The 25253-nt window shown below is 37.3% G+C and overlaps 1 protein-coding gene across 1 annotated transcript; it reads right to left on the bottom strand.

Moving 5' to 3' along the window:
* Positions 1–1855: 1855 nt before the first annotated feature.
* LOC112515368 (titin) lies at positions 1856–25253 on the bottom strand. Its single transcript, XM_025122147.1, has 25 exons — positions 25134–25253; positions 22057–23079; positions 20557–21393; positions 18472–19098; positions 17176–17706; positions 16896–17057; positions 13548–13937; positions 13083–13430; positions 12555–12947; positions 12059–12448; positions 11549–11941; positions 10979–11431; positions 10395–10892; positions 10218–10298; positions 9634–9909; positions 9420–9545; positions 8825–9340; positions 7874–8023; positions 6197–6469; positions 5981–6094; positions 4763–5896; positions 4481–4660; positions 4222–4401; positions 3729–3998; positions 1856–2934 (listed from the first exon to the last, which is right to left on the bottom strand). Exons 1-25 carry the CDS (start codon positions 25173–25175, stop codon positions 2113–2115), a joined length of 10209 nt encoding a protein of 3402 aa, XP_024977915.1. The 5' UTR covers positions 25176–25253; the 3' UTR covers positions 1856–2112.

The raw sequence follows: 25253 nt of genomic DNA, 5'->3' as shown, positions 1-25253 counted from the left end.
TGTTTTTGGTGTTTCTAGTGTTATTTTTTAGTGTTTGCTTTGGAGATGCCTTAAAAAGGATCAATTCTTCAAAAACAATAAATTGTCAATGAATTATAAATTGTAGGAATGAAAATAATAAATTTTAAACTATAGGAACGAAAAATCACAGTTTTTAATAAAATCGAAAGAGTAAAACGTAATTTACTTTAGTTTTGATTTCTAATCTTATATAAATAGAATTTAAACAATATCTTAAGGGCTTTTTACCGGATGCTCACCGGCAAGAGTCGTCACGCACTCTTATCTTATTGGGTAACATTCTTTGTCATCAAAATGTATTGTTTGTAAGCGTTTCTTACCCGGTAAGCCTTAACCGGGTAAGAATCTCGGTTATTGTCATACCTCTTATTGGGTAAGATTATCGGTTATAGCCATGCTTATCCAGTATGGTTAGTGACCCGGTAAGTGTTGATAAACAGCCCCTTAATACTAAGTGGCTGATTACCTAAACACTTACCCGGTAAGCACTTACCGGTAAAATTCAACACTATCGTTTATTTATCGGGTTAGATTTTATTTACTAAAAACGCATCATATGCAACAATTTATTCGGATAAACGCTAACCATGATAAGGGTCATCGTCCTCACTTACCCGATAAGACTCTCGATTATTGTCTTCGCTCTTACTGGGTATGATTATTAGCCCTTGTCATATTCATCCGGTAAAATAAAATGACCTGGTAAATACTTACTCGGGTAAGCATTTAGTAAACAGAACCTGGTTATTTAAATTTGATTGGTTTAATACAAAAAATTTCAAAAAATGAAAACAGAAAATCGTTTTAGCAAATATCCAAACACAACCGTAAACCAAAGAACTTTTTGGAGGCAGACGATTTTGGGCTTAAATAGCAAAACGCGAACTTCCCATCAAGCTCTCATACATAAATTTGATGAAGTTGGTTTGTGATCTGATCAACCCTAAGCTATCAATCGTATATTGATTCCTCAGAAATCTGACATTCCTCTGATCAATCTCTCTGTAAGTTTCTCCCGTACCACATAATTACATACAGTTATCTCCATGTTTTAACGTTGATCTACTACACATCTAGATTTTAAATATTAGTATCAGAGTCGAAAATCAGTATCTTAATCATAATCCGTTACAATTGTGTTTGTTTCGAGTGTGAATCTTCAAATCCTCTTAGGAAATGATCCATGCAAGGATATAATTCGTTGTGTTTGATGTTTAAGTTGGTTAGTTTCAAAATGTTCAATTCATACTTGATTCTCTCTCAGCAATCAGCAATAGTCACTGAAGATTTTGTAATGGCAGTGTTTAGATTATCATTTTGCTGTCCTTCTTGATCTGTGAGTTATCATGTCTGCATTGAATTGGTATGAAGTTCAAAAAGTATTATATACGATTCAGCTAGTTTAACGGTTTACTACCTAGTGAATTATGCTAACTCCATTGCAAAACTAGAGTCTGGTTTTGATTCTTGACTTAAAGTGTCAAACATACTTCAAAAAATATGTATAATTATGTGGTTATAGACTTATAGTCTTATACAGAAAGAACCATAATTATACAAACTATACAGAATATTGAGGTAGAACGATTTACAGAGCTAAAAGACAACCACATCAATGGTCAGATTTTTACTTTGAATAGATGAATTTTTGAAATCAAAAGTGAACTCTAATTGGGATGGAGGGAGTTGCTCTTATGATATGCAGGGTGAACTTTATTTTCTTATTGAGATCAACTCAAAGAATGCTAGTATTTTAGTGAAGGAAAATTATATTGTTGTTCAAATTGAACTGCGCATGAAGGTGTATGTTTGCATTAAAGAGAGAGAGAGAGAGAGTGAGAAAGAATGCCATTTCATAAGTTCTATGGAAACCTAATTAACAAAATACTAAATAGATGTAACTGAGTTATTTCATACATTTCACTCAAACACACAATTAATACATGCAAAATAATACTGCATCTAGCTTTTGCTCACATTTCTCAACTACGTGATATAACTAGTTGGCGAGTTCCTTCTGAACCATTTATCACATTTGCGTTATTCTTCCTTGAGAAATTTACACACTGATCTGTTTCGCCGAGTAATCACTTAATCTCTCTCTTTTGGTGACGGTGGTTTTGGATGAGAAGACTTACCGGTTATTGCTTTCTTCACCTTGGCAATTGAATGCTTGACCTTTGAGCCAACACCTGAAAGTATATTATGAGATTTCTTATGAACCTTAACATCCATGTCTTTTGATGCTTCTATCATAACCGGAGCATCAGAGCATGAGCCCATCTTTTGATTATCTTCGTCATCTTCTTCAGCTTCATCCTCGTCCTCCGTTTTTTCTCTGTTGTCACCAGTTTCTTCTTTGTCTACTTGCTGATCTTTTGTCAAAGCTTCATCCTCTTTGTCTGTTCTTGATCTGGTTCTTAACATTAAGTTTTCAGCCACTTGTGAGTTCCCTTGTGTTGATTCATGCAATATGTCAGTGAACACAATCCTAGCTGCCTCTGGTGTCTCAGACTTCTCTTTTTCATCACTTATTTTCTTCTCTTCTTTGACAATTTCAATGCTGCATTGTGGTTCAGTACCCGAAGCGTCGGTGGCTTTCAAGTTTTTTGCCTTAGCAGTCAGTGATTTTGCATTTGGTTCCCTTTGCTCATGTGATGCATCTATATTTCCAGTTAAGAGCTTGCTCTCCATGCTCTCATTTTGATATGGTTTATCTGGTAACTGCTTATCCACAGCACTAGCTGAAACTTCATATTTTTGTAGTTCCGGTTGAATCTGGCTTATTTTCACAAGGTCATCTGTTACATATTCTTTTGAAATCTCCATGTCCTCTCTAGCTGCAGTAGCAGGCGTCACAGGTGCATCAAGTTCCATACTTCTTTCCTTTGTTAGAGGGAGATTGACAGGTTCCTGCGAAACATTATCAGTATTAGTTGTGCTAATGGATAATTTCTATTTTTGTTGTAACAATGTATTTTTGCTTGCATTCCTGTATCTGCTCTTCTTCAATTTTAATGTTACTCTTTTTTTTTTCTTTTTGCATGTTAACTTCCTTTTGTTTTTGCTTATGCTGCCGATTCTTCTACTGATCTTTGTCAACTACTTCATGGGAGCCATATGAAGCATCCCCTCCACATGAATCGGGCAACTTTCTGATCTTCTGGCTGAGGTGTGTGGCACAGACTGGAGTTGGTAGCACCTAGACGGATTAGAACATGAGACCTAGTACTTCATGGCTCATTAAGTAGCTCTGTGAATCGCTAGGCCAACCTCCGTGTAACATCCCAAGCCAACCATACCAGATATTGTCTGCTTTGTCCACACACATTGTCCACACACTTGGGCTCACGGTTTTTAAAACGCGTCTGATAGAGGAGGTATAAAGTTTCTTATAAGGCAACCTTTGTTCCCCTTCCCAACCAATGTGGGATATTACAATCCACCCCCTTTGGGAGCCCAACCTCCTCGCTGGCACACCAGTCCGGTTCCCATACCAGATATTGTCCTCTTTGTCCACACACCTGGACTCATAGTTTTTAAAACGCGTCTGATAGAGGAGGTATCAAATTTCTTATAAAGAAACCTTTGTTCCCCTCCCAACCAATGTGGGATATTATACTCTAGAGGTTGATTCTCATATTCTATGCCCTTGTCTATCTTATTAGTCTTGTTTTTTTTGAATATTCCGTTGGTGGTGATGTTACCTGATTCATTACAGAAATCTTGTCTGTGGTTTTGCTTCTGTTACATGTCGAATCGAGATGAACGTCTTCCTTTAGAACTCCTTTTTCTGCCACATGTGCTTCAGCTGTCTTATCATTTGGATCTCTGTTATAACCTGCTTTGTCAGCTGTTGCATCCATGACAGATAGAACCTCAAGGATTGCACTTCTAACTTCAGGATTCCTTGTTGAAGCACACTTAGGAACTGGCACATCCATGTCACCTTTCAACTCCACACCTGAATTTTTCACCTGTTTGAAGAGTAACATATATGAATTTTTTTTGGAAGTGTCCTGGCAAATTATGACTGCAAGAAATCAGCCTTCATAAACTCAGTGGCCACAATTGTTGTGTACACCTGGAATCGAACCCTGGGCAGATGAGATATTTCACCACATCCCCCAGGACTTTTCAGGATAAATAAATTGAAAGCAGAACTGAGCATACAGCATGATGTGGAAGAAAAGTGCTTACATCTTCAATTGGAATTGCAGCTTCTGAACATGTTTCATCACCCTGTTCTCCATGATGTAAATCGAGTGTTGCCTCTGTGATGTTTGTTCTTTTCTCTGTCTCTTCCTTATGAAGATTGCCTCCAGCCATGGTCTCTTCTTGGATGTCTATTGATTCAGCCTTTTTCACTTTATCAGACAACTGTATGATTGATAATATTTTGTTAAGAGAAAGAGGAATAAAAAAAATAAATGTGTGTGTGTTTGGTTGTGGTCCTGACCTTATCGGTTTGGGATGGTTCCGTTACAGCTTCAAGATCTTGATATGTCCTCTTTCCATAATGCTCTTCTTCCCTCGAATAATTTTGCAGGTGGTTCGACTTTTCTTCTTCTTCTTTAGCCACTGGCATTACCAGAAATTCATCTGCAATTTCTGTGTCTGCTGTAGTCTGCTTTGGCACCTACATTTAGGAAACCAGAAAAGAATGAAAATATAGGAATAAAGAGTTAATGGGTTACCAAGGTGAATAAGGTGCATGAGAAGATATTTTCTTCTATCAGACCTTTTCAATTGGAATATCGCTCTGTATGTTTTCATCTGCTTCTTTTTTCTGCTCACTTTGATTTTCCTGGTTAATGGGTTCCACTGTTGCTTCTTTTGTGTCGAGATGCTGTTGTTCAATTCTTGGACTTTCTGCACTGCTCACTACGTCAACAATTCTTGCTTTGGCTGTATCGAGATCGTTCTCATGCTTTTGTTCATCTATTGCAGGAGCCTCCTCAAATCTTTTATCTACGCTTTGTATGATTTCTGTCTGTACTGATGGTTGAACAAGCAAATCTACAATTTTCTTGTCATTCTGTGATAGCAAAGCATTGTCTTCTGATGGTTCTTGTGAACCACAGTGCATGAGTTCTTCTTGCTCCCTGATCTCAACATTCAATGGAGGATCAACAAATTTAATATCGGATATATGTTCGTGTGTTTGTACTGCTTCTCTTTCCTTGTTCAGCATATCACCAGTACCATCCTGTTTGCCTCCGTCTATTTCAGTATTCAATGTGGAAACTTGAAGCTCTCTTGTCTTTTCATTTGACAGACATGCTACCTCTTTAGTACTTGTCGAAAAATCCATGTCCACAAGAGTTTCATCTTTATCTTTGATCTCTTCAATCTTCTCAATGATGGTTGCAGTTTCTGGGTCATGTTTCACTGGAATCATCTCGGGGGAAGCTTCCTGAAGATTTTCTGTCAACATTGCAGAAACTTCTTTACCGTCAGCAACTATTTCATCAACTTCAGTTGGCTCTACTTCAAGTTTGTGCATATCACCATGGCCACTGCTCTCCTCAGATCTAACTTCTTTGTCTTGCTCTGTCGAACTCGATATTGAATCAGACATGATTTTTGCAGGGTCATCTGCCTGTGGCTCATCTAGTGTTTCTTTTTCCTTGTTTGCATTTGCTTCTATCAACTTTTCTTCTGTCACCATATTCTCCAATCTTTCAAATTCTGAGGCAACAGTTTCGCTGGTGTTCTCAACATCTTGCTTCATATCTTCAGTTGGTTCTTTCATGATGGTGAATGTTTCAGCCTTTAAGTTGTGGTTTTCAGCCATTAATTTTGGATCTCCAATATCTTCAACCGAACCTTTTGCCTCAAGAAGTTCATTGGGAATTGAATTTAACCTTTTAATCTGTTCAATGAGAACTTTTTGTGAGTAAATTCTAGGGAAAAGCAGATTATTGAGTGGTATAATCTTTTAAAGTTCAATCTGAACCTGGCAAACTTCATCTGTGGCTGATGTCAATTGGTTTGGTATGCAGCTAACTTCCTTGTTGATGTTATCTTTGATGCTTTTACTTTCCTTGGCCTTCTCAGCTTCCAGAAGAACCTGTAAATTAGGGGATGATTTAATATGCCAACTTAGGACCAAAATTGTTCTAAGCTAATATAAGAAAAAATCACTTGTACGACTGATTTATTTGTGGCTGACCTCGTTAACAAGAACATCTTCCACTACCTCATTTCCACTTTTTGCTTCCTTATTTTCAACACCAAAGTTATCTTGCCCTTCTTCCTCGATATATTTTTCTACACTTCTTTGGTCTTCTAATAAAGTTTCGGTAAACTCTTCCGGATTCCAATCCTTGTTGCTTATGCTGCTGTGCTCAACCTTTGTCTTATCCGTTCCCGCTACTAGGTCATTTGTTCGGTCTTCAGTTGTTGGAGATGTAAGTTCTTCAGGTGGTACCATGGACACAAGTTTCTATCACATGGAACACAATCACCAAAATCTAGATGATCAATCGATGAAGGCAGAATGTCCATTTGCATGTAATAATCTAAATGTCATTATAAAGGACAGAGCTGAAAACTTATGTGATAAAGCTGCATTAAATTAGGTTGGGTCTTAACATTTTCTTATCAGCATAGGGAGTCCTTAATCACAGAATAATGGTGGTGGTAAATTATGTCATGATCTAGTTCTGTTCATCTCCCCTTATTTCCTTGATTAAAGTGTAACTTCTGTGCACGTCCCCCATACCAGAAAATTTGTTAAAGAAAAGATACACTTCATATCATAAACGTAGTTGTTAAAAGTGCGCATGAGGCGTGCCTAGGTTCTGAAGCTCATAAGGCTCAAGGTCTTGGGCTTTTTTAAAGTCGAGGCTAGGCATATTCACGAGGCTCACTAAAGCCTTACGCTTTGGTTGAGGGCCTATGCGCGCCTCATACAGAGTTATTAAATACCAAGTCAAGCCCCAATATTAAATAAGTTTTCTCATCTTCTTGCCTTGTAGACTTCTTAAAGGAAGTTATTAAATTGATGACATAAGTCAAACCCTGATATTAAATACCCAGTTCTTATAACTTCAAGGCTCTTTCTCAATAAATACCCGGGCCTCTAAAACTTCTCCCTCATGGCTCACGCTAAACCCCTCTCCCTTTCTGCCTCTATCAAAGTACTGTTGGTTGCACTGGAGTACTTGCTACATATTTGAGTTGTGTATAACTGTGTGTGTGTATATATATATATATACTTTTTTCATGACGTGCCTCACATTCCTGAGGCATGCGCTTCATGCCTCACGCCTAGGCCCCGGGACCCTTTACGCCTAAGTGCGCCTTGGGCGTTTAACAACTATGATCATAAATGAAGTTACAGTTCTGTAAATTTTGATGTCCTTTAATATGGCTACCCATTTTTTTCTCTTCTTATGCTCTAAGAAAAATCTATGTTAAATTGGTGGCTTGTTGAGACGGTTAATATGTTCTAACCTGATAATCATATCAGTTGACAATGACTTGAAATTTATAGTGGTGGTAGGACGAGTAATGATGCATCAGTGGGGGTCCACAGATCAATTTATAATCGACATCAGAGATGACATTTTCTCCATCTCTGTTAGTCCCAGAAATGATGTTATTTGCTTAAACTTTTTGGCTTCTGGCAAAATACAGCAGTTTTGTATATAATGAGAGCAACCTTTACTTTACAGATTTCTTGTTTATAGTTTTTCCTTTCTCTGTATACCTTACTCAATACCCTCATGCTAGATACATGTCAGATTAAATGCAATTTCCCTTCCCCTTCTATTGAGTGCGGATTCAAAAAGGATAAAATTAAGTTTATTTGACAATTAATGCATGTCTTTCCTTGAATCTGTACCTCAATTACTGCTCTTACCTCTTCTGTTTGCGAGATTGCTGTCACTTCTGCAACTGCATCTTGGTAAGAATCTTCAGCAGCCTTCTCTTCTCCGCTAACTATTAATTCAGTATCTTCTTTGGCATCAATCTCTTTAAGTTCATCCAATAACTGCATTATAAACAAGACTTAGCTTTCTGACTTCATCAGGAGTAATTATAGAAGAGTATTCATCAAAGACTTTATCATCATGAACCTCCCCTATGCAAATGGAGTCTGTTACAATCATAGTTGTTAAAAGTGCGCCTGAGGTGCGCCTAGGCTCTGAGGCTCAAGGTCTTGGACTTTTTTCAAGTCGAGGCTCGGTGTATTCACGAGGCTCACTAATCCACTGTGCCTTGCTTGAGGCGCCTTGTGGGCCTAAGGGCACCTCATAAAGAGTTAATAAATACCTAGTTAAACCCTAAGATTAAATAAGTTTTCTCATGTTCTCATCTCCTAGACTTCTTAATAGAAGAGTTATCAAATAGATGACATAAGTCAAACCCTATTATTAAATACCCATTCCTTAGAACTTCAAGCCTCCTTCTCTATAAATACCCAGACCTTAAAACTTCTCCTTCATGGCTCATGCTTTAAACCCTTCAGCCTCTAATCTATCAAAGTTTTGTTGGTAGCTGCATTGGAGGCTTGTACTTGCTACATATTTGAGTTGTGTGTAACTGTGTGTGTATATATACTGATAAGATGCGCCTCGCATTCCTGAGGCCCGCGCCTTGCGCCTAGGCCCCGGGAGCCCTTTGCGCCTAAGTGCGCCTTGAGCCTTTAACAACTTTGGTTACGATAAAGTCCTTGTGAGTGCCCTTGTCCACCTGAATCTGAGTTATATCTTCTTTAATGATATCAAATCGAATTAATAAAAGAGAGAATTAGGCTTAAAGAATTGTTTGTTCACGGGTGTCAACCTTTTACCTTCTCACTTGATAATCCACCTGTAAGTGTTTTGCATGAGTCGTTTGTTGCTCCTAGATACTCTTCCTTCACCTCCATTTTGGAAATTGCTTCAGGAGTTTGTATTTCAGATATCTGTTCATCATCCTTTTCTTCTTTCTCAAACTCATGATTAGGTGCTTCTTTCCTGTTCTCAGTGGCTTCTTCTTCTAAGATCTCTCTGTCTGTTAACTGAGAAACGAGTACACCTTGTTGTTCAATAGTTTCTATGCCTTCTCTTAGTTTCATGCCATCTTGGTCATTTGAGGGAGTAATGATAGATTCTATTTCTGGTAAGTTGACTTGAAGTTCTAATGCCTTGGCATCTTCCAGAATTGGAACTCTTTCGGACCTTGATGCTTCATCTATGCTGTCATCTTTTACTTCTTCTATGGTGGAAGATGCTTTTGACAGACAACTGAGATTTTCTGGTATATTTTTGAGTTCTCTTTGGCTTTCTGCTTTTACTTCAATTGGTATCGGCTTTGAATCTTCTATCTGTCAGACAATAATTTTCATCTTAATATATGAATAATGAAGATGATTTGATATTAATATTCTTCTTGTGATCTCTGACCTCATTGGCTAATTCCTTTAGATTTGACGTTGATGTATTCTCGATTTCTTTCGGACAATCATCTTCCTCAGAATCCTGTTCTTTGACTTCAGTTCTTCCCTCTTCTTTTTCTCTCTCCACAACAACCTGTTCAACTCATAATATTGGTATGTAAGCAGAAGTTTTGGATTACCTGGTGAACATAAGTCATAGTTGAGTGCTATTTTTGACTTACATTTTCCTTCAAGATGACATTCTTCATTGTCTCATTTTGATCTTCTGTGCTGTTAATCTGATTTTCAGGTGTGAGTGTAACATTCTCTTCCATATCCCAGCTTCTATTCAAATCTTTTTCACTCGTATGCTCCAACTTGGATTCCAAAGTCTGGTACTTCATGATGTTTTCAGAGGTGATGACTGATTGTTCTGGTTGAGGCTTTGTTTCATCAACTTGGTCTTCATCAATCATCAATTCAGATGTGGGTTTGAGCTCTCCATATAGTTCAAGACTCTATATTGCGAAAAAACAACGAATTAGATAACCAGAGGAAAATCGCAAAAAAATGAAAAACTGAGGAACACCCTGGTAACTGTTCATCTGGACAGTATTCACATGTGCATAAAAGTAATTTGTAAACAACTTGTCCGGTATGCACATGTGCATACCGTCCAGATAGATGGTCATCGGGGCGTTCCTTAATTTTTCGTTTTTTTGGGGGTTTCCCCCTGAACCTTCCTAAAGGCTCTGCATTAAATTAGAAAGAGTCATTTCGTTGGTAGCTTAAAGGAATGACGATAGTTCTTTATTTGCTTATAGACCTCTTCAATAAGAATTGCACTAGGACACATCATTGAAGGGTGTTCTACAACTTGATTGCTTTCCGTTATCTGTTCCTTTTTCTGTTTGCAACAATGTAAAAGTATGTTCAGTTCGTTAGGCGAGATATACAAGATAAAGAAGACGTGTTAACTTCAAACACTCGAATTTCTCCTGACCTCTGCACTTGAAATTTCATTAGTTTTGATTTCCTGTTCTTCCTCTCCATTGTTTTCATCCGTATGCTCGGCTGTTGCTAAGACAATGCGCTCTTCTGCCACTTTTGACTCTTTTGAATCAGTAACTACTTCAGGGGTTTGTACATCACAAACAAATTCAAGAGCCCACGTGGGTGACTTGTCACTTTCTGATGGATAAGTAGATTCTATGTTTGACAAGTTAACTTGAGGTTCTAATGTTGCAGCATCTTCTAAAGTTGGAATACTTTCTTGCTTTGGGGCTTCATCTACACCATCCTTCTTTATCTCTCCACTGATTCTAACACTCTTTTCAACACCTTCTTTCAGTTCCATTTTTAATGCTTGTATACTGGAAGAAGCTTTTGACTCACAATTGATATCTTCTGCAGCCCGTAGATCTTCTTTTGCTATCTGGGCATCTACTCTTACTTCGGTCACCTCAGAGTTTTCAACAGCTACTGGATCTGAATATGATATCTGCTTCAAAAAGTTCATGTTAACATATATAGACAAAAGAAATGCAAGAAAAAAGATGTGAACTGTAACGACAGTTTCTGTCTGACCTCGTCACTAGAAATTTCTTTCGTTACAGTTCCTTTTTCTTCATCCATAGATGTTGCTGTTGCTGAAATAACACACTCTTCTTTCAGGTCTGAATCTTCTGACTTGGGAACCACTCTAGGGATTTCTACTTCAGAGACAGAGTCAAGATCTTCTATTGGCAAATTTTCACTTTCTGTGGAAGTTCTTGGTGATCTGGAGGGTATGAAATCTTCTTGAAGTTCTGCTGTTGTTGCTTCATTTAGATCTGTGTATTTTTGTTTTGATACTTCATCAAGACCACCGTTTTTTTCTTCGACTGGCTCGTGCTCTAATGCGGAGATTTCAATCTCCCTTGCTCTTCCATCGAGAAAGCTTTTTTCTTCTATAGTAGTATTGTCATTTGTATCCTCTATACTACCATGGGACAAATCTTCAACATTTTGTTCCATAGGTTGTCCAAACTCCAATGACATCTGGTTAACATGTTTCTTGAGCATATTAATGAATAATTTAATGTACAATAAATTCAAGCTATTTTTTATTAAAGGAAAAAGAAAGTCGATTTAAGTTAGTTTGTATATCCAACTAACCTTTTCAGTCAAGACGACCTCATCTTTCACCTCACTTGCATCTTCTCTTTCGTCGGCTTGATTTTCAGCATCTAATTGGGCTTCTATTTCTTTGTTTGTCTCGCTTTGGCTTTCTTGAAAAGCTAGTTTGGTGATCTCCTCCGGCTTCATCTTGGTTTTCTCCCCAACAGGCTTTTGGTCTAATACAAAGATTTCAATCTCCCTTGTTCTTCCATTGAGGAAGTTTTTTTCTTCTTTAATAGTATTGTCATTTGTATCCTCTGTACTGCCAAGGGACAAATCTTCATCCTTTTCTACGATCTCATCTTCTATCTTTTCACTCATGGTTGTAGTTCGACATGCCTCGATCTCCTGAATATTTTGTACCGTAGGTTGTCCAAGCTCCGATGACATCTGGTTAACATGTTTGTTGAGTATATTAATGAATAATGTAAAGTACCAGTAATTCAAGCTATTTATTATTAAAGGAAAATGAAAGTCGCTTTAATTTACTTTGTATTTCCAACTAACCTTTTCAATCAGGACGACCTCATCTTTCATCCAACTTCTATCTTCTCTTCCATCAGTTTGATTTTCGGCATCTAATTTGGCTTCTACTCCCTTGTTTGTCTCGCTTTGGCTTTCATGAAAAGCTTGTATGGCGATCTCCTCCGGCTTTATAGTGGTCTTCTCCCCAACAGGCTCATGCTCTAATGTTGAGATTTCAATCTCTTTTGTTCTTTCATCGAGAAAGCTTTTTTCTTCTTTAATAGCATTGTCATCTTTATCATCTTTACCGCCAAGGGACAAATCTTCATCCTTTTCTGCGATCTCATCTGCTATCTTTTCACTAATGGTTGTAGTTTGACATTCATGGATCTCAACATTTTGTTCCATAGGTTGTCCAAGCTCCGATGACATCTGGTTAACATGTTTCTTGAGTATATTAATTATAATCTAAAGTACAAGAATTTCAAGCTATTTATTATTAAAGGAAAAAGAAAGTTGATTTATATTTTCTACAAACCTTTTCAGGTAGGACGATCTCATCTTTCATCTCACTTCTATCTTCTCTTTCGTCAGCTTGATTTTCAACGTCTAATTTGACTTCTATTACCTTGTTTGTCGCGCTTTGGCTTTCTTGAAAAGCTTGTTTGCTGATCTCCTCTGACTTTATAGTGGTCTTTTCCCCAACAGGCTCATGCTCTAATGCAGAGATTTCAATTTCCTTTGTTCTTCCATTGAGAATTTTTTCTTCTTCTTTAATAGTATTGTCATTTGTATCATCTATACTGCCTTGGGACAAATCTGCATCCTTCTTTGCAATCTCATCTTCTATCCTTTCACTCATGGTTGTCGTTTGACATGCCTGGATCTCTTCAACATTTTGTTCCATAGGTTGTCCATACTCCGATGACACCTGGTAAACACGATTCTTGAGTATATTAATGAATAATCTAAAGTACAAGAAATTCAAGCTATTTACTATTAAAGGAAAAATAAAGTCGATATAAATTAGTTTGTATTTCCAACTATCCTTTTCCGTCAAGACAACCTCATCTTTCATCTCACTTCTTTCGGTCTCTAATTTGTCTTCTATATCCTTGTTTGTCTCGCTTTGGTTTTCTTGAAAAACATGTTTGGTGATCTCCTCTGGCTTTATAGTGGTCTTCTCCCCAATAGGCTCATGTTCTAATGCAAAGATTTCAATCTCCCTTGTTCTTCCATCAAGAAAGATTTTTTCTTCTTTAATAGCATTGTCATTTGTATCCTCTACACTGCCTAGGGACAAATCTTCAACCTTTTGTGCGATCTCATCTTCTACCTTTTCACTCATGGTTGTAGTTTGACATGCCTGGATCTCAACATTTTGTTCCATAGGTTGTCCAAGCTCTGATGACATCTGGTTAACGTGTTTCTTGAGTATATTAATGAATAATCTAAAGTACAAGAAATTCAAGCTATTTATTATTAAAGGAAAAAGAGATTCAATTTAAGTTAGATTGTATTTCCAACTAACCTTTTTCGTTAGGACGACCTCATCTTTCATCTCACTTCTATCTTCTCTTTTGTCAGCTTGATTTTCAACATCTAATTTGGCTTCTATTTCGTTGGTTGTCTCACTTTTGCTTTCATGAAAAGCTTGCTTGGTGATCTCTGAATTTATAGTGGTCTTCTCCTCAACAGGCTCATGCTCTAATGCAGAGATTTCAATCTCCCTTGTTCTTCCATCGAGAAATATTTTTTCTTCTTTAATAGTATTGTCATCTTTATCATCTTTACTGCCAAGGGAAAAATCTTCATCCGTTTTTGCGATCTCATCTGCTATCTTTTCACTAATGGTTGTAGTTCGACATGCCTGGATCTCCTCAATATCTTGTTCCATAGGTTGTCCAAGCTCCGATGACATCTGGTTAACAAGTTTCTTGAGTATATTAATGAATAATCTAAAGTACAATTCAAGCTATTTATTATTAAAGGAAAAGGAATTCCATTAAAGTTAGTTTGTATTTCCAACTAACATTTTCAGTCGGGACAACCTCATCTTTCATCTCACTTCTATCTTCCCTTTCGTCAGCTTGATTTTCGGCATCTATTTTGGCTTCGATTTCCTTGTTTGTCTCGCTTCGGATTTCTTGAAAAGCTTGTATGGTGATCTCCTCCGGCTTTATAGTGGTCTTCTCCTCAACAGGCTCATGCTCTAATGTAGAGATTTCAATCTCCCTTGTTCTTCCATCGAGAAAGCTTTTTTCTTTAATAATAATATTGTCATCTGTATCATCTATACTGCCAAGGGACAAATCTTCATCCTTTTCTATGATCTCATCTTTTGTCTTTTCACTCATTGTTGTAGTTCGACATGCTTGGATCTCCTCAACATTTTGTTCCATAGGCTGTCCAAGTTCCGATGACATCTGGTCAACATGTTTTATCGAGTATATTAATTAAAAAGATCAAATGTACTAGAAAGTTGAGCTATATTTATTATGACTCATGTTCAAACGAGAACGGTACCTAAATAAGAGAATAAGAAAACGGTCGAATCACATGTGATTTTACACTAGTATCACGTACAAATTCACATGTTATTCACGCGACTTTGCCCCGCGATATGAAGTCGCGGCCAAAGTCCCCCGCACACCTTTTGCCCGTTAATATAAAATCACATGTGATTTTGCACGCGATTTGATCGTTTTCGTATTCTCGTATTTAGTTATTGTTCTCGTTTGATCCTCCTTCTATTTATTATTAAACAAAAAAGAAAGTTGATTTAAGTTAGCTTGTTTTTCCAACTGACCCTTTCAGACAGGACGATGTCATCTTTAATCTCACTTCTATATTCTCTTCCATCATCTTGATTTTCGGCATCCAATTTGGCTTCTAGTTCCTTGTTTATCTCACTTTGACTTTTTTGAAAAACTTGCTTGGTGATCTCCTCCGGCTTCGTAGGTGTCTTCTCCCCAACTTCCTCCAAAATCTACAAGTGAAATAAATTTAGCGAATGACTAAATGATTGTGTTTAATCAAATTATTTCAAGTAGGAAAACTGATGCTTCCCAAGTAACTTGATGTGTATGAGTTGATGTATTCTCACATCTTGTTCGGTAGTACATGGATGCTCAGATTTGGAGTCCTCCGATTCATGGTCTCCTAAATCTTCTTGCAGTTCCTTTTCAACTCGTGCCTGCAATGCACCATAAATGCTCTTTTCCTGTCCTAATGCATCTATGCTCTTCCGCTCATGAGTTGCATAGAAATCATCCTCGTCAACTTTTTTGTCACTTTCTGATGGATAAGTAGATTCTATGTTTGACAAGTTAACTTGAGGTTCTAATGTTGTAGCATCTTCTTGAGATGGAATTCTCTCTTGCTTTGGAGCTTCATCTACACCATCATTTTTTACCTCTTCACTGATTCTGACACTCTTCTCAGCACTTTCCTTCATGTCCATTTTTAATGCTTGTATAGTGGAAGATGTTTTTGAATCGCAATCGAAATCTTCTGCAGCTTGTAAATCATCTTGACCTATCTGGGCATCTACTCTTACTTCTGTCACCTCAGGGTTTTCAGCTATTGGATCTGGATATGATATCTGCTTCAAAAAAGTCCATGTTAACTCATATAGACAAAAGAAATGCAAGAAAAAGATGTGAACTGTAAGGGCATTTTCTGTCTGACCTCATCACTTGAAATTTCTTTCGTTACAGTTCCTTTTTCTTCATCCACAGATGTTTCTGTTGCTGAAATAACGCACTCTTCTTTCAGGTTTGAATCTTCTGACTTGGGAACCACTCTAGGGATTTCTACTTCAGAGTCAGAGTCAAGATCTATTGGCAAATTTTCACTTTCTGCTTTTGACTTCACTGGATTTGGAGTGTCTTCTGTTGAAGTTCTTGGTGATTTGGAGGGTATGAAATCTTCTTGAAGTTCTGCTGCTGTTGCTTCATTTAGATCTGTGTATTTTTTCTTCGATGCTTCATCCAGACCACCGTTTTTTTCTCCGACAGGCTCGTGCTCTAATGTGGAGATTTCAATCTCCCTTGTACTTCCATCGAGAAAGCCTTTTTCTTCTATAGTAGTATTGGCATTTGTATCCTCGATATTACCATGGGACAAATCTTCATCATTTTTTGCGATCAATTCTTCTGTCTTTTCACTCATGGTTGGAGTTTGACACGCTTGGATCTCTTCAACATTTTGTTCCATAGGTTGTCCAAGCTCAGATGACATCTGGTTAACATGTTTCTTAGAGTATATTAATGAATAACCTAATGTACAAGAAATTCAAGCTATTTATTGTTAAAGGAAAAAGAAAGTCGATTTAAGTTGGTTTGCATTTCCAACTAACCTTTTCAGCCACAACGACCTCATCTTTCATTTCACTTCCATCTTCTCTTTTGTCAACTTGATTTTCGGCCTCTAATTTAGCTTTAATTTCTTTGTTTGCCCCGCTTTGGCTATCTTGAAAAGCTTGTACGGTGATCTCCTCTGGCTTTATAGTGGTCTTCTCCGCTACAAGCTCATGCTCAAATGTAGAGATTTCAATCTCCGTTGTTCTTCCATCCAGAAAGCTTTTTTCTTCTGTAATAGTATTGTCATATGTATCATCTTTACTGCCAAGGGACAAATCTTCAACCTTTTCTGCGATCTCTTCTTCTATCTTTTCACTCATGGTTGTAGTTTGACATGCCTCGGTATTTTGTTCCATAGGTTGTCCAAGCTCCAATGATATCTGGTTAACATTATTCTTAAGTATATTAATGAATAATCTAAAGTACAAGAAATTCAAGCTATTTCTTATTAAAGGAAAAAAAATGTGGATTCAAGTTAGTTTGTATTTCCAACTAACCTTTTCAGTGAGGATGACCTCATCTTTCATCTCACTTGCATTTTCTCTTTCGTCGGTTTGATTTTCAACATCTAATTTTGCCTCTATTTCCTTGTTTGTGTCGATTTGGCTTTCTTGAAAAGCTTGTTTGGTGATCTCCTCCGACTTCATAGTTGTCTTCTCCCCAACTTCCTCCAAAATCTACGAGTGAAACAAATTTAGCAAATAAGCTAAATGATCTTGTTTAATCAAATTATTTCAAATAGGAAAACTAATGCTTCCTAAGTAACTTGATGTGTATTAGTTGATGTGTTCTTACATTTTGTTCAGTAGTACATGGATTCTCAGATTTTGAGTCCTCTAATTGATGGCCTCCTAAATCTTCTTGCAGTTCCTTTTCAACTTGTGCCTGTAATTCACCAGAAATGCTCTTTTCTTGTTCAATGTTGAGCTCTTGTTCCTTTTCTCGATCCTCGTCTTTGCTTAAAGTTGCTATTGCCTTTAGCTTCACACTGGAATTATCAAAAAGTTCTACCCCTTCATATTCAACCTTCCCAGCATCAATCTCTTTACATACTTCCTCGGTCGAGGGATTGTTGGACTTCTTCTTTGGACCATCATCACTCTCTATAACCTCTTCGTCATTCTTTTCTTCATGCTCTGTAGCCTCTTGTTGAGATTCTACCTGAGTTTCTATTTGCATCAATCCCTCTTGTTCCTCTTTTACCTCTGTCTCGACACTTGGTTTGATTTCTTTGGCATATTCCTCTTGCTCAGTTTCTAAACAAGAGTTTTTCTCGGGCTTTTGTTCTCTTTCGCCACTTGCTTCATTCTCATATTGCTCACTTGCCTATGAAAAAGTATTATTTGAGTGTATGGGTGAACAATCATTGTAGATAGACATGGCATGTGCTTTGGCCATTTATTTTCTCAACAGTGGAAACCAAATATTGGACAAGAAGAGCATTTGAGATTAAAATTGTGCATAACTTATACTCTAATGAATTAAACAAAGAACTAGCAAGGATTAGAACTCAATATAACATATTGCTTACCATGGAAGTTATCTCTATTCATAGATGCTTTAATTAGGTCTAGATATTGTGTATTTTGGCTTGTTTAGAGCCCTTATAAAGTAAAGGACATATGGTTGTTCCAATATTATTCAACTAGAGGGAGGTTCAGGGGAAAACCCCAAAAAAATGAAAAATTGAGGAACACCCTAGTAACCATTTATTTGGATGGTATTCACATGTGCATACAAGTAATTGAAGTTGGTTCTTGGTTTTTATGCACGTGTGCATGTTATGCACATGTGGATACCGGAAAAATTACTTACAAATTACTTAATGTCCAAATGAATCGTTACCAGGGTGTCCTCAGTTTTACATTTTTTTTACTGTTTTCCCCTAAACCTAACCCTATTCAACTATATTGGAATGTGATTACTTATACAATTACTAATTTCTCATACACATTAGATGTTGAAGGATTCCGTAGTAGATACCGTTATTTCCACATAACTTGATTAAAGCATTGCAAGTTTTAGCTGGAATGATGCACAAGTAGAACCATTTGGAGTAGTTAGAGATTACTTAGGTCGGATATGAATTACCTCTTGAGGATTAATTGTTCTATCCTTTGCTTCTTCCTTAAGGATATCTTTAGCCATTGCATTCAGACCCTGCACCTCCTCGAGATAAGCCACTTTGGTACCATGTCGACCAACCATTTCTTTTATATCCTCACTGGATGCATTCTGTGAGCTTGTAACATCATCCCCACCATGTTGTCCTTTTTCTGACACGTAAAACTCTTGTTCCTTTTCTTGATATTCATCTTTGCTCACTATTTCATTCTCATTCAGCACCATACTGGAACTGTTTGAATGTAGTAGCCCTTCTTCATATTCATTCGCCTTTTCTGGGACAGTCTCTATACATGCTTCAACCATGGGGCTTCTAGACTTCTTTGTTTGACCATCATCACATTCAATAGTCTCTCCATTATTTTCTTCATGTTCTGCACTTCCTACATGAGATTCTGTTTGTGTTGAGTTGCTAGTATCAGCAGTGATAACATGCAACAATCCTTGTTGCTCCAGTTTTTTGTCACTTGGTTTGATTTCTTCGGTATCATCCTTTTGCTCAATTTCTGAACTTGAGTGTACAATTTTGTTGACACTTTCTCCCTGTTTTTGTTCTGTTTTGTCCTTTGCTTCATTTTCGCATTGCTCGCTTTCCTATATTTAAAAAGCATATATTTTCAGTATATGGGAATAACGAAATAAAAGAAACAATAACATATATGAATAAGCTTAAAGCTTGTGAAAACAATATTTGTGGTAGCTTTTTTTCATTCTTTTTTCTTCAAAAATTGTCAGTTGCAATTATTCTTCTAAATAACTTGGCTTTTTTTAAGCATATACACTTTTATGAACATTATTTTAGAGACGAAGGATCGTGTGAGAATAAGAGTTAAGGTGAGTAGCGTAAGAAGAGATCTGGACCCTTGATCACTTTTAATCTCACCCCCATCCCATGAATTGTGCTTGATACGGAAATTGGTCCAGTGCATCTTGGTGCACCACATCCCTTCTTACCCCTCTCACCGTAACTTTCCATTCTCACCGTTACCCAACCCCTATTTTAGATTGGTATCACATGTGCATCAGGCATTTTTTTCCCTCAATAATGGGAACTAAATGTTGAACAAGAGGATTTGATGTCAAACTTTGCATGAGAATCACAATATGGTCTTATAGATTAAACATAGAACTAGTAAATTACCAATAAAAAGTGAAAATAGAATAATTTGTTTTGTATGGAACTTTTGAACTCACTTCACTACCCCTAGATTGACATTCTAAACCTTGCTCTTGCCATCTTATATCTCCTTCCCCTTCCCAACCACCAGAAACAAAAGTTGTGAATAGAAAAATTTGAAGTTTTTACCATCTCTACTACATGTTCAAGGGAATAAACCAAGTTGCTTTTCTATTTGTAGATCCTTTTAGCATGTCTAGATATTGTGTATTTTATTTTGTTTAGATCCTTTTAGTATGTCCAGATATTATTTTGTTTAACAAAAATAGCCGTTTTGGCCGGACAAATTTACCTCTTAGCTATTTCTCTCCCAAAATTTCCAAAAAGTCACTACCTCCGCAAGTAGCAACTCAACTTGTGGAGGGGTCAAAATGTAAAAAAAATCTGAAACATGGTCCGCAAGTACAGGGACCAAATCTGTAAATTATTTCAGGGTCCACAAGTAGCACTTCCGCTACTTGTGGAAGTATTTGAACTAATTTACAGATTTGGTCCCTGTACTTGCGGACCATGTTCAGATTTTATTTTATTTTACATTTTGACCCCTCCGCAAGTTGAGTTGCTACTTGTGGAGATAGTGACTTTTTGGAAATTTTGGGAGAGAAATAGCTAAGAGGTAAATGTAAAAGGCTGAAACAACAATTTTTGTTAATTTCCATGTATACAGTTGTTCAAGATTTTCCAATGATGATAAAGTGCGACCACATATGCACTTACTAATTTCTCATAAGCATCAAATGTTGGGGGATTCTGTAGTAGAGAACAATATTTTCGCATTGCTTAATGATTTAAAGCATTGCAGGTTCAGCTAGAATGATGTACAAGTAAAACCTTTTGGAGTAATTAAGAGATTACTTAGGTTGGACATGGATTACCTCTTGAGGATCAATTGTTCTATCGTCTCCTTCCTTGACGATATCTTTAGGCGTTACATTCAGATCCCGCCCCTCCTCGAAATAAGCTGGTGTGGTAGCATGCTGACCGGTTGTTGTTTCTTTTATATACTCGCTGGATGCATTTTGTGAACTTGTAACATCATCACTGCCACCTTGGCCTTTTCCTGACACGTAAAGTTTATCTTGATCTTCTTTGCTCGCTATTACATTCTCATTCGACACCATACAAGAATTATCCGAAAGGTTGGACACTTCTTCAGATTCAAGTTCTTCACATAGTTCCATAACCATGAGGCTTTCAGACTTCTTTTTTTTATCATCATCACTCCCAATAACCTCTTCATCATTTTTCTCTTCATTTTTGGGAGTTTTTTCTTCTGGTTCTGTTTGTGTTGAGATGAAAACATCAGTGGGGATGGCATGTATCAACCTCTCTGTTTTCTCTAGTGTCTCGACATTATCTTCGATTTCTTGAGTATCCTTCTCTATAATTTCCTTAGTTTCAACAAGTTCAGGTTCAATGCTTTCACTATAGTGGTTCTTTCTTTGTAAGCCTCCAAATGTCACGTCTTGTGAACTTGTAATGGTATCCTCATATTGGCTTTTTTCTGACATGTTGACCTCTTGTCCCTTTTCTTGATCATCATCTTTGTTTAAAATTGTTATTGCTTCCTCATCTATTTCAACAATTGGCCTGATCACTTCAGTTTGTTCTTCTTGCTCAGTTTCTGAACAGGAGGGTACAATTTTGTTGATACTTTCCATGGGCTTTTGTTCACTTCTGTCTCTTCCTTCATTCTCACTCTGCTCACTTGCCTATATGGAAAAATATATCTTCAGTGTAAGGGAAAGAATGAAAGAAAATATATTATAACTAGTATGAATAGCCAAATAGGCTCAAAGTTTCTGATAACAATCTTTGTGGCAGCTTCACTCTTTTGTTCTTCATCTAAGAATTGTTAGCAGCAATTGTTATAAATGGTTTCTTCTTCATTATATCAAGTTGTGTCTCTATTTGAGGATGCTCTTTTGCTATGTCCTATAGATCTTGTAATCTATCTTGTTTGGATCTCTTGTGGGGCATTTTATTTTCTGTTATTTGAGATTTTCCCAACTGTTAGGGAGTGAGCCGTCTATGCACTTCCTAATTTCTTTTGGAAGGGTGTCCCAGGCTATGCTTGGACTAATCCCGGCAAACTGTAACTGCAAGAAATCAGCATTGCTAAACTCAGTGACCACAATTGTTGTGTACACCTGGAATCGAACCCTGGGCAGATGGGATACTCAACATCCCCTAGGACCTCAACCACTACGCCATAACCCTTGTGGTTTATGCACTTTCTAATTTATCAAACACTATAAAGAGTTCAGAGATTCTGTAGCAAAGAACAGTTGCTTGATAATTTAGCATTGCAACTTTTAGCTCAAATGATGTACTCGGTAAAGGCTTTTGGAATAGTTAAACTGAACAAGAATTACCTCTTGAGCATCAACTGATTTGTTATCTGTTTCATTCAGATCCTGCTCCTTGACATAGGCCACTGTGGTTGCATGTTGACTGACTGCTGTTTCTTTTATATCCTCACCGGTTGCATCGTGTGAGCCTGTAACATCATCCCCATTACCTTGTTCGTGTTCTAACACGTTGAGAACATATTCCTTTTCTTGATCTTCATCTTCGCTTGCTATTTCTTTCTTACTTGGTGCCATGCTGTACGAAACTTCTAATCCTTCAGATTCAGCCTTCTCTGAGCCCTTTTTTTCACTCTTCATTTGACCATCATCATTCTTTTTTTCATCTTCTGTAATCCCGTGTTTGGGCTTTGTTTGTGTCGAGACACAAACATCAGAGATAATGCCATCCTGCAACCCCTCATACTCTGTTTTTTCCACTGTTTCAACGCTTGGTCTAATTTCTTCATCATCTTTCTCAACATTTTCTTTAGTTTTAACAATTTCAGGTTCCTTACCTTCCTTCTCTTCTTTACCTGCATCTGTTTTTGCATTTGAGGAACCACCCGTGCTTTCATCTTTATTGCAGAACTCCGTTACTTCTTCTATATCCTTGTCCGAGCCCTTGATCAAACCATGAATATGATCAATAGACCCTTCGGTTTGAGCAGAAACTGCTTCCACCACATTGTGATCTTCTGTCTCTTCAGAGGCAATAACTGCAACTCGTTCATCATCATTTGGGTTCTCTTCTGTGAAGGTTTCAATCTTAGTCGTCCTTATGTCTTCCTGATCTTCCGTTGTGGTAGTCTCGCAACTGTCTGGTGTGTTGACCATGGGAACTGAGAGTGCTTGGAAAAAAATTCCACCCTCATCATCGGTCCGTTTATCAGATCCTAGTTGTGTATTTACAGTTTCTGCCACATGGCTGCTAGTTTCTAAGGGTTGATTAGGCCCAGATTCAAGTTGCTTCACTCTGTTTCCAGGATGTTCGGTAACTTTTCCGTCCAAAAATTCACTTGAAAATGCATCATCTTCCCTTTCACCTTTCTGCAGGAAAATCAAGCATGCTTACATCAGAATAAACTATAATGCATATATGTTTCTGAAGGGAGGTTCAAGGGAAAACCCCAAAAAAATGAAAAACTGAGGAGCACCTAAAACGATTCATGTGGACGGTATGCACATTTACATACAAGTAATTAAAGTTGTTTCTTGGTTTTTATGCACATGTGCATACCGGGAAAATTGCATACAAATTACTTGTATGCATAAGTGCATACTGTCCTGATGAAACGTTCCCAGGATGTTCCTCAGTTTTTCATTTGCGACCCTATGTTTCTATAACAAGGAAATCAATATAGAGCCATTTCTGCATATGTACCAATCATGAACTCATAAATCATATGGAGAATATTAGTGTTTTGAGAGGCTTTTATTCTGAACTTAGAGAAGCAGTCATGCTTTGCAATGAATTTGTTGCTGAGTAAACTTTTTGAATTAGTATGTTACTAGATGTGGTGCGTTTGGCGGTTCAAATGTCACTTTGCATACCTAAAACTTAGATAGGAATACTTGAGGAATCAACTTTCCCGGAAAACAATCTTTTTTCTATATTTTCTCGTTCTATATTCACCATGTGCTAGTCTTTCTCCATTGTACCTGTTATATCACCCTCTTGCATAAGCCGTGTTCTTCACAGAAACAACCGCTCTACTCTTTGGGGTAGAGGTCAGGTCTCCATACATCCACCGCCCCCCGGGGCGTGTGTGGCTGGGACCTTACTTTTGAGTGAGATTTACTGGTTTGGTTTGGTTTGCATGCATAAGGTAATCACAATGCGTGACAACAACCAAGTCCTTTAAGCCACAAAAAGTCATCTAAGCTTGTAGGGGTAAGATCGCGTAGATCCTGCTGCTTTTGTGTTTCATGATGAATATCATTGATCAATATTCATGATGAATATTATGCATGATATTCTATGTATATTTATTATGAATAGTTGGTTCTCACGGCTCTCAAAATATTTACCGTTTTTAAGTGAACTTTTTCCCGTAGGTAGGTACATATGTTGAAATTAGTTGGTGTCTTCTTAGATATGGAAATCCGGACTCCAGAGTCAATATTTTCAGCTTCAGTTCCCCTTTGAAGCAATTTAAACTTATGTACTTCACTATCAGTCTTATCATGCCACATATTAATTGTAACTCTAAAAGTTTCTTCCTAAAGAAATTCCCGATCTTTCTATGGAATCGAATTATATCATGTAGGCTTTCAAACCAAACAAGCCCAGTATATCCCACCAGAAGATGTGATCTGGGAGGGTGAGATGTACGCAGACCTGACCTCTCTATCATGGAGGCTTTCAGTAGATATGAAATCTCCATGTTACTTTGCTATGATCAGTCTCTGGCAAATTTAGGTAAATCAAATCCCCAAATTATACCTCATTATGCTAAAGTTTTGTTTTCTTTAATGATGAAGCTAAACCATAGATATATAACTAGTTATGCATAGGGGTGTAAACGATCCAAGTCGAGTCGAGTAGTAGGTTATTCAAGCTCAGCTCAAAAATATAATACTAGGCTCTGGCTCGAGCTCGAATAACTTTTTCAAAGTAGGGATCGACTTGAAGCTTGAATATCTTCTAAATTATCGAGCTCGAATAACTTTTTCAAAGTAGGGATCAACCTGGAGCTTGAATATCTTCTAAATTATCGAGCTCGAACTTGATCTTCGTTTATGGGCTCGCAATCGCGATCGATTAACTCATTTATTGGCTCGAGGTCAATGATTTTTATATTTTTATAGTATGATTTATGAACATATGGGCATGTGTTGGCTCGAAAAAAAAGTGTGCTCTAATTGCTCTGCTTGACTTGAATCAAAAAATCTAATCAAGTTTTAGAACGAGCCGAGTCGAACATTGGTGTTATGAAGCTCGGCTTTTTAAGTTAAACGAGTTTTAATTTTATGTTCGAGATCGAGTTGAGAATTATTAAGATCAAGCTCGAGAATTATCACTAGTGATGCACACACCAAATAAAACATGCACACACCAAATAAAACAAATTAATTAGTATATAGAGGGGATGATCAATTACCTTTGAGGATACAGACACTGGAATATCGATTTCGGTTGCCATAGCTCATATAGAGTCTCACAGTTAATTCTGTGAGATGATGACTTGAAAGTTTTGGTAAACTTTAGTTTTTGAGATGCC

Source organism: Cynara cardunculus (assembly GCF_001531365.2).
Source record: "Cynara cardunculus var. scolymus isolate 2C chromosome LG 7, CcrdV1, whole genome shotgun sequence".
Classification (NCBI taxonomy): Eukaryota; Viridiplantae; Streptophyta; class Magnoliopsida; order Asterales; family Asteraceae; genus Cynara; species Cynara cardunculus.
The sequence above is the reverse complement of the archived record's forward strand: the minus strand, read 5'-3'. Positions and strand labels throughout refer to the sequence as shown.

Bases quoted from the DNA above. Each gene is read 5' to 3' on its own strand.
- LOC112515368 (XM_025122147.1), bottom strand. From the start codon at position 25,175: ATGGCAACCGAAATCGATATTCCAGTGTCTGTATCCTCAAAG. The intron at 12,948-13,082 runs GTTGTCTTGACG...CGTGTTTACCAG, and splicing joins GAAGTGAGATGAAAGATGAG to GTGTCATCGGAGTATGGACA. The intron at 2,935-3,728 runs GTAACATCACCA...AATGTTTCGCAG, and splicing joins AGATTTCTGTAATGAATCAG to GAACCTGTCAATCTCCCTCT.